This window comes from Lepisma saccharinum, chromosome 16 (assembly GCF_977018435.1).
Source record: "Lepisma saccharinum chromosome 16, izLepSacc3.1, whole genome shotgun sequence".
NCBI classification, from domain to species: domain Eukaryota; kingdom Metazoa; phylum Arthropoda; class Insecta; order Zygentoma; family Lepismatidae; genus Lepisma; species Lepisma saccharinum.
Genome location: NC_139244.1, coordinates 32,202,047 through 32,219,886, shown reverse-complemented (window position 1 = coordinate 32,219,886; position 17,840 = coordinate 32,202,047). Strand labels below are relative to the sequence as shown.

Sequence of the window (17,840 nt, the reverse complement as noted above, 5' to 3'; positions counted from 1 at the left end):
TTAATCACATGCTTCTGCTAAAGGATGTTTCAAATTAAACGTATTCACAATAATCTCACATGTGGTACATGGAAATATGAAACTAATTTTGTAAATACTTGTACAAGTTACAAATGACACTTCGTCACTACAAATTAACTGCTTGTAATCCTTAGATTTATTATCTACTTCCATCAGTTACTAGATATGTTTCAAATGACTCATTATAAATTTGGAAAAACCTTATTAATATTACTTTTCTTGAAATAATTTATGTTGTTTTATATATTTCAAAGTGTTCAACTAATAAAAATAATGATTTATAAGAAAAATATCTGTAGACATAATAATCCACTCCACATACTCATAAGTATACCTGAACTTATAAATGAATTTTACATGTATGTTTAAATTTTCTTTTTCTTTTTCTTCTTCTTTTTCATTGCTTTTCTATGACTATGGGCTAATTACAACAATGAGGATAGGTGACAATCAGATGAAATTGATGATGACACTCACAAAGAACACTATTGCTTAATCTAGAGTTCGAACCTGGGAACTTTAGTGGTGACATTGAAAGTCATCCCCTTAATAGACTAGAATACTGAGCTCTTGTATTTAAGTTTGAATGCAACACAAAATCTTATAGGGAGCAATGTATCATCAGTTTCATTACTACTTCATATTTACTTACTAAGATTTGTTGTTCACATCCAAAGAACTCAATATGAAATGTATGTATTTTTGTTCTTAACAATGACAACCAAAGAAGATAAATATTTGATTCATAGCAAATACCAAGTGGCAAAAATGCATGACTGTTATATCTATGCTCAGAATACTATGAGCATTGTATTAGTCTATTGCATTGTATTTACTATTTTATAACATTCAGAAAAATGTAATAAATACATTTTTATACAAAATATACATTGTATTCATTCAACCTCCTAAGGTGAAAATATTACAACCTCAAGCCTTTTGTAAATAAAAACAGGTGCATCAGGAAATGTTGCTAATTCATAGGATTGAAGTAATCCAAGCAAGTACATCAAAAAAGCATTTCATCTGTCCACTGATTCCTAATTAATTAGAGTTTGTTTACTTATATGGTGGTGGATTATCAACCTTTCCATAGAGGTCACAGATGATATATTTTTAGTTCTCTCTCTTGCTACTCACAGAAGTTTAAGTGTTACTTTAACATGTCAAAAAGTGTCATCTATTTTATGGCAGATGTTACAAGAGACGGAGGTACATGCAATGTACTGTTATGTTTATCAAAGACATAATGAACAAGGTGTGGTTGCTCTTCCAACTTTAATCTGAACATGTGTATAACTAACGACTAGGGCTCGGAATTTGATGAAAAATCTTCATCTTTTTATGAGCTTTGGAAACAATAATAAACCTAATATCAGTCCGTTTGCCAGAAGTTAGACCCCGAAAACAATGTTTTTATTTTGAATTTTTTGGCCTTTTTTGGTTTGTAAGTCATTTCCAGTATTTTTTGCTGTCTTTATTGCATTATACTTAATTCTTGAAGTTTAAATGCATTCCTGACATGATCTTTTTAGCAAGTTCGCCATTCATCGAAAATACGGTCAATAGAAATGCACAATATTATCTTTAACTGAAAGTTTGACAATGGGTTAAATAATTAATTGTGGTACATTTATTTTCCCTCCAGCACTTAAAATACTCTGTGTGAAGTCTACTTTGAGGTTTCCTTACTGACCACTATAATTGCTTTAATCTTGAGAATGTCAAAAAATTATAATAACTGTATTTTCAGATGCTGACAGACAACTGTATCGTACAAGGCCCACTCTGAAAGGAGGTGAATTTCTACACAGAAAAACTTTGAAGTAAAAATAAAGAAAACTACATTAGCACTTAATTGCTCCCCCCCCCCCCCATTGCTTCAGTAGTTTAAAACAGCAAACAATGGCTTTTGTATTTGTCTACTCTGTTGTAATCTACCAAAAAAGCAAGCATTCATTTGAAGAGTGAAAATTATTTTCGGGTCATTCTATAAGATATTTTAGATCAACTCCAAATCCCTACTAATGACATACACAGGTAATGGATACTGTGGGTAAAGAACACCTGCCTCCATCAGGTCAAACTTTCCTTTAAAAAAACTGCAAGCAGTAGATACAAGAATATGGTCACATATAGAAATGACTATTGATTAAAAGTCATAAATCCCTCTCGTAAAAAACTGACAATATGGAGAAAACATGTAGAATTAATATATTTTCAAGACTGTATGTTTCTCGTTAATGTTCAAATTGAATTGTTGTTTAAGTCCACTTGTATGCACAGATAGGCTAATTGGCACTGATCCTACAGTTTAAAAGTTTAAAGTGGGATCCGAACCACTGTATGTGCCTCCACCAGGTATCAAACCTGGGATCGTTAATATTTGAAAATGTTATTTTTACCCTTTATGGTAGGAAATTGATATGAATTGAAATATTCAATGTATTTAGAGCGTTACCCTCATGTTAATTAATGCTCTTATATTCCATTGTTAATTGTCAGAATTATTCTTATCATTTATTTCCTGCTGCATTTAATAATGGCAAGTTTCTACAATCACAAACAAACAGAAAACTTTCACACTCTCTGCAACAACAATTATCACTTACTATTGATATATGTTTATGAAGAGTAGCAGCAAAATTAAATTTAGTTAATCAACACAGTTGGGTAACTTGAAATGCATGTTTTGGTAGTAGAGTGATTCTTAAATATCTTATGGGCCAATTCTATCATGAAATCAATGGCTGTGTTATTGGAACCTTTGGTTTAGATTCCATTTTCAACTGCATGTCATGTCACAATTAGTCTACATGTACATAACTGAACTAAATGTTGCCAAACATTTGCTTTCGCAGTTGTCATACAGGTATAACAGTAGTGACATCTTGCATGTCGAATAAAACATATGTTAAAATGGCAGTTCCTTATCTTAGATTCACAAGTGTAAAGACTTAAAATGAAAGTCCAGGTGAAGTGTCAGTAAAAACCATGTGATGTTTCACCAATCACAAAAAAACAGCAGATGTTCAGTGATACAGTGTTATTATGATAAGGTTTCTAGAAGGTCTTAAGTTTCATGATCTCCAGCACAGACTATAAGCAAGTTGTCAAACCCACATGTGCGGTTCAAAAATTAGAGTGGTGCAATTATTTTTACATGTACTCACTACGTAACATGTACATGGAACATTTTTAGTTTTGATGTTGCATGCAGGAATATAGAGAATGTGTGACACACCAAGCCTTAAAATACAGAGCGATCCATCCTAGTGTAGACCATCGCATCAGTGTTTGAGCTATTGGCAAGCAAGGTGCTCGCGGCCGTATGTTGGCACTGTATACTGTCCGTGAATCAAGCATGCAAGTTTCCGTAACTAACTTAAAGAGTGATTTATTTACAATATGGAACTTTTACACCTGGGAATCTTGTTTCAAATCACCTTTGAACTTCACGTGCCGATTGAGTTAACAGATATAAATCATAAACAAATACACGCTGTGTAGTAGAAAAAAATTGCTGAGCTGTAACGCACTTTGAGGTTGAATACACTAGAAAAAATACAATATGTACCAGGCACTCTACCACTTCACAGTCTGCAGACTAATAAAATAAACAGGCCACACAATACAAAACAAGGACTCTTATCACTCACAGTCTTGTGTCTACTTTCAGAACCACTGTGTAAACCTGTTTCTAGCCCCCTCGCCAGCTTACATTAGTGGGTGTCTTAATAAAGATGTATCAAAAATGTGTGTGCATCAAAGGTGATTAGTTTGAACATCTTCTTTTATAAATCTGCTAAGTAAATCACTTTTTAAAGTAATTATGGAAACTGCTACGTGCTTGCTTCAACACTCTACCATACCGACAAACAGCCGCAAGTGCATCGTTTGCAGATAGTGCAAAAACTGACGAGGCGGTCCATACTTCAATGTATTGCTCTGTATAATTCCAACAAGTTTCAATACAGCGGCAATACAGATGATCACTCCGATACAATCTGACAAATGTGGAAGAAACTTCTGACCAAAACATTCTCAGATTTCACCCTTATCAGAATTATTATCCAGATGGTATAGGTAGGAAGACAACCAAAAGAAGTTAACATATCAGCAAAATATCTCGGTAGGCCCATCCGTTTTCCCCAGGTCAAAAAAAAACATCAAAAACAGTCAAATTTTTTTCCAGAAAATGTTGTAAATTATTGCTTTAAAAACTTGTGAGGATTTACAATTGGCAAAAAGTTTTTGAAAACTTGTGAAGAAAAAGTTTCGCTGCTATATAATACTAAAAATAATTAATGTAGTACAAGGCAGTGTTTTTTTTTCAGGATATTTTCCTCAAATCATGAACTTTTAACAGAAATAACACATATCCAGAAAGAAGAACCAAAAAAAAAAGTATCAGAAATTTTTAGATAAAATGTTTGCATTGATTGATGCAGCATAGTTGAACAAAGCTAATAATTTTTTAAATGTGATACAGTCACTTCCTTATGTGGGGGAAACCATAGTGGCATAGTTTCACCTGTAACGATCAATTGATACAATACATTTTTGCAAGTTTAAAGCATTATACAAGGGAGGATTGGGTACATTTTATTGAAATCTCGTTAATTGTGACATAATTAAATCCAAACACTCTTTAAATGATTTTTCATTTGTCATTGTAATGGGTTGCATGCCTATTCAGGATAAATGTAATTTATGTCTGTTTAGGAGCTCTATACCCTTGTAAGTCGTGCACTTTCATAATCTGCCACAAGTTGTTTTTCTTCTTCTTTTTTTAATGGTGTGGGGCACTCAAGTACAGTATATACAGTGTACATGTATACTTTCATATTTTGATAATTTTTGACATTTTGAAACCTTTGTAGAGACTACAGTTTTGAGCTTTGTGCACAAAACTTACAGAAGCATTATGATCTGTACTTGCACTACAATTTGACAATAAAATAATCAAAATATGGTGCATGATTTAGAAGGAGCATGAGTTGGAGTGGATGGGCTGAGGAGAGGAATAAGTCATCCATTTAGTGACCATGATAACTGCTGTAAATTTAGAATCATTTGGGTAAAATTATTGCTGCAGCTAGAAAACTTGAGCAAAATTGGACAATGTGTTCCAAGATGGTGGATGAAAATCTGCAATTTTGCAGTAAAACTTTTAAAATCATATTTCATAGTTTAGGAGATGTGGTGGTAAAATCACAAATCTTGTATTTATGATAACTGCCATAAATGTCAAGATTTTGAGTTGCAAGGTAACTTGTAGGATTTGTCGCAGATTGTATTTAAGAAAATTTGGTCAGCATGTTTAAAGATGGTGGATGACAGACTGATTTAACATGTCTTGCGAGAGCTTTAAATTGTGCTCATATTTGACTAGGTTACATTTTCGTAGATTAAAAAACACGTCTCAGCAACGTTAGGGTATCACTTGAGCTTTAAGTTTTAATAAAAACTCTGTAATACAGTGTGTGTTTTGAGACCACAATAACTGCAGTCGATTTAGAGGTTTTTAGCTTAAATTAAGAATGGACTCTTTCATATGGTGAGGTAGCTTCCAAATTCTGATGACACTTTCAAATCTCTGCTTAAACTACATTTTTTGGAGATTAAAAAAAAGAGACTCTTTTAAGAATTTTATGACTAAATCAGTCAAGACAATTAAATGTGGCAGACTTATAATTTGGCATGGTTAATACACAGAGGAGATATTTATGCTTGAAATATCCAGAAAGTTAATGGGTAAACACAACTGACAAACTGTGAACAAACTGTATTGAAGCAGATTTAAAACTCTATGTTGCACAGTATTTTTGGATTATTTTATGGCCTATGGCAGTTTATAAGGAAATGAAATAAATGCGATTAAAAATATGTTTAGCTGTAGCATAATTCATTCCAAAATAGGCACAACACTGCACAAAATAATTTGTTTCATAAACTGAAGTTCAGAATGCAATATTCACTAATAGTATTTACTAAAAATGTGCTGCATTGTGAAAAACATATACCTTAATATGCATAAATTGTATACCGTTGATAAATCACTGATTGATAAAATTAAAAGTCTCACTGCGAAAGTTAGTTATATTGCTTTTTTACTGTGAAGAAAGGTTCCGGCACAATTTAAGTTGATTTGTTAATGTTTTCATCATAAGAACTAAATTGTGTTATGTTCATGAATGATGATGCACCCAAGTGTATACACACACATGCATGCATTTATCTTGTTAAAATAATTAGTTTTATCCTCACCTATAATAAGGTGTCAGTACAGAGGAGTACCATTGTGTACTGTGAGAAAAAAGAAGCACTTTCTATAACATATTTTGTACAAACTGTGCTTGTTTTCCATTATTAGCTAATGTGAAATTGAACATGTTAAAAAAATATTTCAAATCGTTTGTTTCAACACATATGCTTTAGTACCGACTTCGCAGAATCAAACTGTTGGGACAAATATTTTAGAACAGAATATGTTAACAAAAATAGTAAATATTTTTGGATTCAGTTAATTGAAACAATACTATTACGATACATTACTACCAGGGAAAAATACATTTCAATTTTAAAATATATAGTTTTTAAACATAACCTGAAAAAACCGAATAAACCCCAGTTTTGCCTGAGTTTATTTGGGCTTTATCTAAAAAAAATAATTTAAAACCTCCTGTTTTTTTTTGTTGTTTTTTTTTCAAACTTGCAATGGCATAGAAAAACACATGAATTTAAAGAGGACAGGTTGAAGATTTTGTTTGTACTGGGAAAAGTCAAAACTTCCATTTGGTTAGCTGTAACTTGAAATTGCTTCTCCAAGAGGAATACATGGTATTCTGTAAATACTTATTGATCATATCTAGTGATGAAGGAATTTGGTGAATAAAATTCAAGAAACAAATATCGTCCTCAAGTTCGCCAGCTGAATGCTCATTCACTCCAACTTCCACCCGATGCAGAGTCAGGTAATAAGAAATTTCCAATTGGTTCTGCAGAGTTGGCTAGGAAATTGGTCTTGACAGAGGTGAATGCACGTCCACTGTAACTTTCCAACTCCACTGAGGGATATCCCACTTAACAGCTGGAGGTGCAAAGTCCACCACATCTGAAGGGAAACCGGAACAATAAAAAACCCTTGGAGATGAGAAATCAATACAACACCTTTTGGAGAGACTTGTGGAGAATGTCGTCGCAGTTTGCTGAGAAGCACTGAGATACTGTGAAATTACAAGGTGGCATCTAGTCACCAAGACTTCCATAGTGGTCCTGGTCCAACAGAGAGCAAGAAATCAGAGATAGTCTGGGTTCAGAGAATAATGTCCAGCACGACCACCTACCAAATTTCCCACTGCCTCCTGCAGTCTCCAAGATGCCAGTCTTAAATCCTTCATTAATTGATTAATAAAAATTATACAAGAATCATTAGATGACTGAAAAGTAGTAATCTTTCTTATTTTTGATGTAGAAATCGTACTACTATTACCTATAACAATCAATATTCATAAATAAGATACTAGCATATTCAGATATAAAAATTAGGACAAACCCACCAGGACTATATTGAACATTAAACCCAGAAACAAATTCAGATTCTCCCTCAGCAAAGTCAAAGGGAGTTTGATTAGTTTCAGCTAAAAGACATTCAGCAGACTCTAACTCCCTATTTCCATCATTTACACCCCTCAAGGTAGAGGTGGCCAACGAGTCCGAAATCTGAAATCTCTATTCCTCATTTCACTGAGCTTCGTACCGATATGACTCAATGCCCATTCCTAAACCCAATGTAAATCTACACTAGCTTAATAATAAACTTAAAAAAACACTTCCACTTGCAAAATGGGGAGAAACTGCCGATTCTCTCCAATTGCCAGAACATTCAATACAGATATGTGAGAAAGGGTGTGGCATGTGCTGCGACGATGTGTAACCGGATACAGGCACAAACACATGTGATATTCAATCAAACCTTACCGGATTTGTTTTACCTCGGAACAGCGAGTAGGAGGTGAATGGCGAAAAGTACAACTCACACGTGGACAGGCAAAATACTAGTCAAGTCACAAGAAACAACAGTTAGTTTTATAGAACAATGATGTATTAATGTACTAAACACATATAAAAACAACAGGCAACTTACACTGAAGATTCCACATTAGAAATAACTATTTATAATCAAAGTCCGCGACACTAAAAATTTCACGCAACCGTTTCTGAGCCATCCTCCATTGGCACTCTCGAGCGTTGCCAGATCCTAATCCAAGTTCTTTTCTCTCTTTACAACTACGATATTACTAACACAAAAAGTAGAATAACCTATCTGGTTATAAATGGAAATAATGTGTTGACATTTTCCATGATTTTAATAATAATTAATGACTGACAATTAAGAAGTCCTCACATTAATCAAAGGCTACTGTATGTTTCCTAACAAAGTCTCACACAAGCCAAAACCTAAAGCTACAAGCTAACAAAATGGAAGTTCGATTCACTTACCATGCAAAGGACGCTGGACCTCTTGTGGCTGCGGAAGTTCCCCTTCTTTCGAGGACTCTGAAGTGGTTGATATATGTGAATGGATGGTGCGGTCTCTCTCTCGCTCTCTTTCCCTCTCCCATTCTCTTTCCCTTTCTATGTCAAACTTCTCATGATTGTACGTATGCTGTTTGTCCCGTTCACGTTCAAAACGTTGCGACACTGTGTACAGAGGACCAACCTCATCAAACTGGGGTTCACTGTTTATATTATAGTCTCCTCGAATATACTCTTCTCTGGCTCTTTCACGTAAATACTCACTAAATGAAACAAAAGAGATAAGGAAAAAGTTAAATTACTTACTCTTCAAACATAGTAATTTTCTTACTGCAGTTGAACAAGTATTGTAATTTACATTTCAGGAAACACATTATCTTAGGCATGCCACTACATACATATTTATTAGTTAATCTTGAAAAAAATTACAACTAAACAAAATTATATATGATATGGCACTCTTGTACAATTGCTCCGTGTCGTTTCTCTTTTGGGACAGGCCTCCCTGATGGCGCAGTCGTAGCGTTGTTGCCTTGAAATCAAGGGGTCCCAGGTTCAATACCCGGTGGAGGCACAAGTGGTTCGGATCCCACTTTAAACTGTAGGTCCAGTCCCGATTAGCCTTACTGTGCATAAAGTGGACTTAAAACAACAAATCAATCAATCAATCAAATCTTTTGGGACACTCCATAAAAAGTGATCCTACTCCATGTAAATAACAAAATGATTTTATCTGAAAATTATTAAAGAAAAAAAAAGGTAAAGTGCTCCCCTGTGCTATGCACCATGACATGAAGGCATATAGGGGGTATGGGGTTAGGGCCCCACACTTTCTTGATTATGGCCGAAGGTGGGGTGATGTTATCAGCACCATGCCCCTGGCTGCCTTTACCCCCCAGAGTTTCCTCCAGGTACCAACTTTATACACGCTAGGTGGGCACTGGAGCCGCTTGAACAGCTGGAAAAAATCCCGATTCTCCCCCACCGGGATTGAACCCTGGTCTCTCGCATGGTAATCAGATGCCCTAACAACTGAGCTACCGCGGCTAGTGTTTTTAATTTGCATTAATGTTTAAATGTTTGTGAATACATAGAATTTGCATATTTCACCAACAAAAATTATTAACTTTTGTAGTGTATATGCTTCACAGACAAATGAAGTCGAAGTTGACTACTACTAATACACATGCAAAATATTTTCGTTAATGCTTTTCATGCATCAGGCTGTGTCATCATACTCAAGTTTTTTCCTCATTTGTTAGCAGGCACCACAAAGTACTGTATAATTCTATGAAATCAGTTCATTATAAATATATTAATCCGATCTCAAGTCTAGAACCTTACATTTTGTGTGTGAAATGTCACACACATAACGCTGGAATGCTCCTTTTATGCACAAGCTTTCAAAAGCTAGGATACAATAGTAAAGTAAATTGATGAATAATAAAATTTTCATATTTTAAGAATAGCATAGAATATCATTTTTTAAAAAAGTCAGCCTTACATGAGACCCGAACTTGCTTTTCCCACATTACTGAGCCACCTATTTCATCACCTCATTACACAAGCCTGTTTTGCAGAAACTATGCCTTTGGCCTAAATTAGGAACCTAGTACAATTCATTCAGCTGTTTACTACTTCAGACTAGTTTTGTACAAGTTAAGTTTCATTTTTGAGATCTGCCTGTCAGGAATGTACTTCTGTGGTAACTAATTCCTATTCAATTTTTTTTTTCAAAATGGTACATCTCATGTACTCTAAACATCTAATATATACTCATAACAATGTCTCACTCCTGAGTGAGGGTTTGTAAATTATTCACAATCATATCACATTTAAATTCTAGTCATAGTGCAATAAGGCATGCAGAGAACCCAATCAGATAACACAAGCATGTGTATGACAAAATTGCTGCCAAAATATATAAATAATAATAATGACATAAAATAATGAAAAATATAGTTAAAAAGAAAAGAATCAATCAAGATCTGCAGAAGAAAAAATAGAAATGAATACAACAAACATAAAGGATTGAAGAACACAAAACAAATAAAAACACAAGACAACTGTTTAACAGAAGAGTATAAAGCATTGTCTTGTACAAAAAGAAAACATTAGTTATGGTGGAAACAATATTTTGACTAAAGGTCTTTTCCACTCTTACGGCGGCCGGTCCTACTTCTGGCAAGGGAAGTGCGGAGCGGGGATTACGCCGCAGACCAACCAGTCAACAGCAGTGGCACCGAGAGACACGATGCGGCGGAAAAAAGTACTATGTGAAAATCGTTCTACTGGCTGCTGCATTTCTTATCACGCTGGATTGGTCGCTTCCCCACTCCACACTTCCATCGCCAGCTTATAGGGCACGCGCCGTAAGACTGGAAAAGAGCTATAATTACAGAGGACAAAAAGCATATTAATTCACAAATACAAGAAAAGACAAGAAAATATGACAACATACACAAAAAGAAAAAAAAGATTAAAAGGCATTTACAGTCTGAAAATTCTTCAGTATAAAGTTGTCAACGTTTCAGAAACCATATATATTTTCTATCTCAAGGCACACTCAATGATGATTGGCTATATATTTTTCAACACTGTCAACCTTCTAATAAACAGGTTGCAGCCAGTGCAGCAAAATGCACTGTTCCTTACCATTTCTAAACAATAATTTCCAAAACCCACGAATAAAAATATGAACAAATTGGGACTTAGCACTTTAAGGTGGAAGGAGATCTCATCAGGGAGAGGGAGGGATATATATATATATGTACTGTATACAGGGTGACCTGTAATTAGATGTATTCCCTGAAAGGGATTAAAGTAGAGGCAATTTGCAATACATTTGACCATATGATACCCCGTCAAAAATTAGTAGTTTTCGAGATAATCAAATTTTTATCGTTTTTTTTTATTACAATTTTCCACATAAAAATACGAATTGAGAAAAAACAGTTCCTTGTATGGCACATATTTCAGGGTTTTCTGATAGCTAACAAAAAAGTGGTTCGTTGAAAAAAGTGTGTCCCAAATAACAATCGCAAAGTAATGAGTGGGTCTAAACTTACAAGTGGTGATAAAAAAAATGCACTCTCAGTTTACTTGGCAACATATTAATAACAAAAATGGTATGACACAAAGCGTACAAATTACTTCAATTACTTCCTTGTATCATCAGCTATCCAACAAGGTACAAATGTTGCAAACATTCACATTTGTGTACAAGAAATAATACTTCATTCATTTTCATGTGAATGGAATCAAAGAACATTACACATCTTGCTCAAAGTGGGCACCTCTGTTACGAATGCAGGCACACAGGTATTTACGGACATTTGTTCTCGTAACTTGTGGTGTGATGGTGTCCCTGATGTGTTAGCAGCTGTTAAGATTATCTCCCTGAGCTCTCCTTGCAAGTTTACCGGTCTTGTAAACTAAGTCTTTCATGTGGCCTCAAATGTAGAAGCCGCAACGTGTCAAATCGGGGGATTGAGTCGGCCAGGGAATCAGGCTGCCTCAGCCAATCCATTTAATTGGGTAATTTTCATCCAGCCACTGTCGCACGCCCAGGCAGAAGTGAGCTGGGCAGCCATAATGCTGGTAAATCGTGTCACGTCTTATGGCTAGAGGCACATCCTCCAACAAATCCATTTTGTTCCTCAAAAAATGTTCATAAGTGATGCCATTTAAGATTTGGGGCAGGAAAAATGGCCCGCTCAAATTGTTGATGATGCCCATCCATACATTCAATGAGAATGTCCTCTGACTGGCCTTTTCTTTGACTTTTTTTTCAGGTTCTCGCCCTTTGGCATCCAGTAATGCGCATTATGGAAATTGGTTACACCGTTCCGGTCAAACTTTGATTCGTCCGTCCATAAAATCATGCTGAGGTAATCTGGATCTTCGAGATCAGCGTTAATTAGAAAACGACAAAAATCCATCCTTCTGGCAGTGTCTCCCTCCTCCAGAGCATGCACGGGTGGTATGGATAAAGCCATGCTGTATGCAAAGTCAACCACACTTTCCACTGACTCATGCCAAGTTGCTTGGCCACAACTCTCGTTGAAGTAGCGCAGTCTCTTTGAAAACACTCCAGTATTTCCTCCTCTGCTTCAGGAGCAAACTTGCGAGGTCTGCCTGCATCGCCTTGCAGTCATTGAACCAAACCGGTTTCCCGGATATGCCGGTATGTCCTACAAAACACTCGCACGTATGGTAAATGACACTCGTATGCTCTTTGTGATGCAGCTGCGTCACCATCACAAAACCCGTAAAAGTACAAAATATCAGTGTATTCTTCAATGTCGAATGCAGCCACTTTCAACCTGATATAGGCTCTTAGGTACTGCCATCTAATGAGCTGCAGGATTCACATTTGTATCACTTGTTTACGTGATAAGACAAGTATTGTCCTCTAGCGGGCATGCAATGTAACATGTAACAACCAAAGCATGAGTAACAGCGGCCCAGATATCGCGCTTCTAAGGAAATTAACATGAAAATGAATGAAGAATTATTTCTTGTACACAAATGTGAATGTTCGCATCCTTTGTACCTTGTTGGATAGCTGATAACACAAGGAAGTGATTTGTACGCTTCGTGTCATACCATTTTTGATATTAATACGTTGCAAGTAAACTAAGAGTGCATTTTTTATCACCACTTGTAAGTTTAGACACACCTGTTACTTACATGTGATTGTTATTTGGGACAAACTTTTTTTCAATGAACCACTTATTTGTTAGCTATCAGAAAATGCTGAAATGAGCTGTTTTTCCTCAATTCATATTTTTATGTGGAAAATTGTAATAAAAAATCTATTATCTCGAAAACTACTAATTTTTGGCCAGGGTATCATATGGTCAAATTTATTGCAAATTGCCTCTACTTTAACCCCATTCAGGGAATACATCTAATTACAGGTCACCCTGTATGTAAACAGAGAGAAAGAAAGATAAGAACCCAAACACTTTGAAGCCATAAAAATAATATCAAAACTAATGTACTAAATAAAACAATCATAAAAATAATATCAAAACTAATGTACTAAAGAAACCAAACATTTATTTAAAAAAAATTAGGCATATAGAATATGTTTCTTACAATAATTACCTATATTGTTCCACTAAATACTCTGAAGACTGAGGATATCCTCTACGAGGATACTCCACTGGAATGACTGTGATGTAGTTTTGGCTGTTTTCTGCTTGGTGGCTTTCCATGCTGGTCTGATCTCTTTCATCCTCAGGGGAAGACGAGGACATAGTAACAAGACGAATTCTCTGGAAAAGAGTACACATGCAATTCAGTCATAACACATATTAAACAACATTGAAAATTTCCATGAAACACTTCATGTACTTGTTTGATACTATTTGCAAATCAGATAATTAAATGCTAGCAAATCAACGATTTTTAGGAAATGAAATTCAACCATGAGAGACAATATTTTTTTACAATTCACACAATATATATTTTAAAAACGACAGCCACAAACAATTTTCATTAACATAAATATTACAAAAATTGTGAACATATTAATTAACACTGTACAGCACATAAATGGCTAACCATACATGTAACAAAAACTTACATACTAATTTGCTTTGCAGAAAAACAAGGAAAGAAAAGAAATATGAGCATCAGATAAGATATGAAAATACACAAAGTAATACATGCTGAGCTGAGCTTGGGAACTTACCAATAAACATTAGGGTATCCACATGCAAAGACCTATGTTAAAAAGAGCAAAGTTTGGAAATAAGAGTAGGCTAGCCAGCATAAAATATGGCAGAATAATCATACGACTACTTACACAAATGTTAAGAAAAGTATGTAATACACGTGTATAATTTGGATGAGAAATGTTTAGTTGCAAATTGGGAAAAATTAACAGAATAGTAGCAGCAGCTAAAAACAGTTTGGGCCTTGTACTGCTAAAGCTACCCTTACCACTTACATGGTCATTGTCCTCCCTCTGGTCTGTACTCTCAGACATGGCTCAGACAGCTGGCTGGTTTCCACACATCCCTCACTTCGCGATTTCATGAGCGGCTGCACATTTCCTGGGTGGAGTCGGAAAGCAGGAAATGACAATGGATGCACACAACACACATTCACAAAAGGTCAACAAAACAAAACGTACAGGAGAAAGAAAAAAGAACTTGGTCAACATTCTTGCTTACTTCCTGCCTCTTATAACCTACAATCAAGTTATAGTAAGTGTATCTGGGTGACACATGTACTAGCACATGATATACACATTGCAACATAATAAAATTATTCTCAACACAATAACATTATTAATGCATTATTTTAGTAATGGGCTCCTACCATTCCTGGATGCCGGACCCTGTGGCCGAGTGGTTAGCACATCGTGCTGCGGCGCCAAGGGTCCCGGGTTTGAATCCTGCTCGGGCTTGGTTGTTTGTGAATGCCCATTCATCAATTTCATCACTCATCCCCATCTTTGCAAATTAGGAAAGAGGCACAAAACGCAAAGTAAAATACACTAAATCAATCATTCCTGGATGTACTAATACTTCAATATTTCAGAAATTTAACATTGATAAAATAATTTGAAAATGTCATTAGGAAAAATGTTACACAGTAGCAAATTTCCCCTACCAATTAATAAGTTTTCCTTCAGAACATTCTTAGATTAATTTATTGAATCTCGCAAACTGTCTCTGTAGCAGAAATAATAAAATATTATTTTCTTTGCAGTGACTGAAACCATGCAATACACAATGTTTGGACACCTTCATGTAGTAATTTGTTTCGTTTAAGTTCATATTATGCAAATAAAGGTTAATTGGGACCAATATGTGTTTCCACCAGGAATCCAACACAGGAGAGGAGTAATGAGGGCAGTTTGCATTTTTGTTGAAGTTTCAGCAGCATTTGTTGCCCTGCCTTCTAGTTTTGTTATTTGTGGCATTTTTTTCCATCTTGTTTTGATATTTTCTCCTTTCACACTACTGTTGTGCTATAGGGCATTTGCCATTGTATTACATTGTAGGAGGTATACACATTATACTAGAATTAGGCTAAGTAGCTTGACCTGATCATTTCCATTCTATTACATCTATTTGTCTTTGTATTTCTTGTACCCTTGTCCTAAGCAATCAAACCTAGCTTACTCAAAACATAGGGGTGTAATTATATTGGCTGGCCTGCCTAATTGACTCACATAAACATACATGGTGGTGATTTTCGACCTCCTTCATGAGAAAGTTGAAAATTTTGCATGGTTTATGAATTTCATGTGAGATTCCAGCCTCCAATAGCCTCAGGCTCCGAGCTCAAGGTCAACCTCCGGCATCAACCTCTGACCTCCGTGTGAGATTCCGACCTCCAACGGACTCAGCCTCAGAGCTCACTCCTGTCTCACATGGCCTCTGCCTCGCAAGGCTCTTGGAGGCCGAGGCTGCCACCCGGCCTCCAGAGACTGAGCTCTGAAAATTTTTCCAGGATAGTAGTGTTGGTTTTAGAGTTTTTCGAAAAGAAGAGAAAATGGTGAAGAATGGATACTATGATGAACCATATTTCACACATGGGCGTAACTTGGGACCAAACACCAGGAGGCTGGGGAATCGAATAGAGAGCTTAACGTTTATGGGAAAGGCAGAATAGAGAATTTTTCCATCCCATTAGAATAGCATCCAGGACTAGTTTGCTACATTTCATAAATCATAAAATGTATTAATTATTTATTTTTTTACTCAGGTCCCAAGTCAACAAAATACCCTTAACTTGTAAACGTTAATAAACTTAAAGATTGGGGGGGTGGGGGAAGTCCCACTTTGACACCGCCAAGTTCTGCTTATGATTTCACATTACCTCAGTCCTGAATACAACAATGCCGAGATTAAGATATGTGAAAAACTTACTTTAGTAGCCTCATATTGCATACAGAGAGCTGCAGATCAGGCAGATTCGCTTACTAGGCCCACCTGGCTTGCGAGCAGGCGAGTAAAACTTTAGACCTGAGTTTTGACCCATCAAGCATCGAAAGACCATGGGTACCTGAAAGCCTTGCAAGTTGATGCTCGCTTGTCTCCAGGGAACGCTCATTCTGGTTTTGCACCGTCTCCAGATATGTGAGTCACGCAGTCACCGTTGCCAACTTTTAGATTCTAAACGGGTCAAGGAGCACTTAAAATGTTCATCACGTTTTTATCAATTTGAAATTTCAGACATTTATTCCTTGGTAGAAAACATTTGTATCCCTCACACCCAGTGGCGGCGATTGGGTTCCAAAACTAGGGGGCGAAGGTTCAAGAGTTGGGGGGGGGGGGGAAAGACAGTTTAATTTCCCTTGGTACTTAAGGTTAGTGTGGTGCAAAAGTGGCAAAAGGTAGGGGCAACTAGCCCCGCCCCTAATCACCGCTACTGCTGAGACTTGCTAGGAGTATGAACCAAGTTTCGCAAAAAGTACCTTCCTAAATATTTTGGAACTTTGTGTGACTGGTGGTTGTTCTACATTAAACATTTTTTGGGGGCACTCCCTTATGGCACAGTGTGTGTGTCATCGCCTTGTAATCAAGGGGTCCCGGGTTTGATACCCGGTCGAGGCATATGGTGGTTCAGATCCCACTTTAAACTATAGGTCCAGTCCCAATTAGCCTTACTGTGCATAAAGTGGACTTAAAACACCAACTCAATAACAATAACAACAAAAAGTGATTCTGACATCTACAAATTTCTAGTGTACATTATTCTGTAATTTTATTTAAAGTGATTTCAATAAGTGATTTTCTAAAATAGAATTCACAAATTTAAATCTTGATTTAAATCAAACCACCTTGCTTAACCTTTTGGATCCCAAGCGTCTCGAACGAGATACCCAACTGTAACCCTCACAGTCCCAAGCGTCTCGATCGAGATGCTGTGTCAAGGTCGTAGTTTTTACGTTATAACTTTTCTATTTTTGGCTAGAATTTCGATTTTTTTCTTTTATATTGTTCCTAACACATGTATTTAACAGAAATGTTTCTTGCACCTTATTTTTTCTTCATGAAAATGGAGGTGAAAAGGCGGGAAAAGGGACTTCTGTTTTCAAGGGAAAATATAAATTTCAAACATTTCAACAATTTTTAAAAATAATTTTTGGGGTTTTTCTCCCTTCCCCCTCCATATAGACGCCAAATTTGCATAAATTTTGCATTTTGAAATATTTTTTTTTGGGGGGGGGTGCGGGGGGAAACGCCATTTTTTTAAGAAAAGTATTTTTGAGGGGATTTCCCCTTTCCCCCTCCATATGTACGCCGAATGTG

At 36.0% G+C, this 17,840-nt stretch overlaps 1 protein-coding gene across 5 annotated transcripts in view; it reads right to left on the bottom strand.

Annotated features, from left to right (window-relative positions):
- The window catches only part of Bili (FERM domain-containing protein 8 Bili), a 134,877-nt gene that overhangs the window by 96,824 nt on the left and 20,213 nt on the right, over positions 1–17,840 (bottom strand). For 3 of the 5 annotated variants that reach the window (XM_083137939.1, XM_083137943.1, XM_083137941.1), the window contains exons 2-3: positions 13,675–13,844; positions 8,527–8,825 (exon numbers count right to left, since the gene is read on the bottom strand). In XM_083137939.1, coding sequence (XP_082994065.1) covers positions 8,527–8,825; positions 13,675–13,844 — 469 coding nt within the window. Of the gene's footprint in view, positions 1–8,526; positions 8,826–13,674; positions 13,845–14,263; positions 14,296–14,521; positions 14,628–17,840 lie in introns of all 5 variants that reach the window. The other 2 variants (XM_083137940.1, XM_083137942.1) reach the window with 2 other exon arrangements.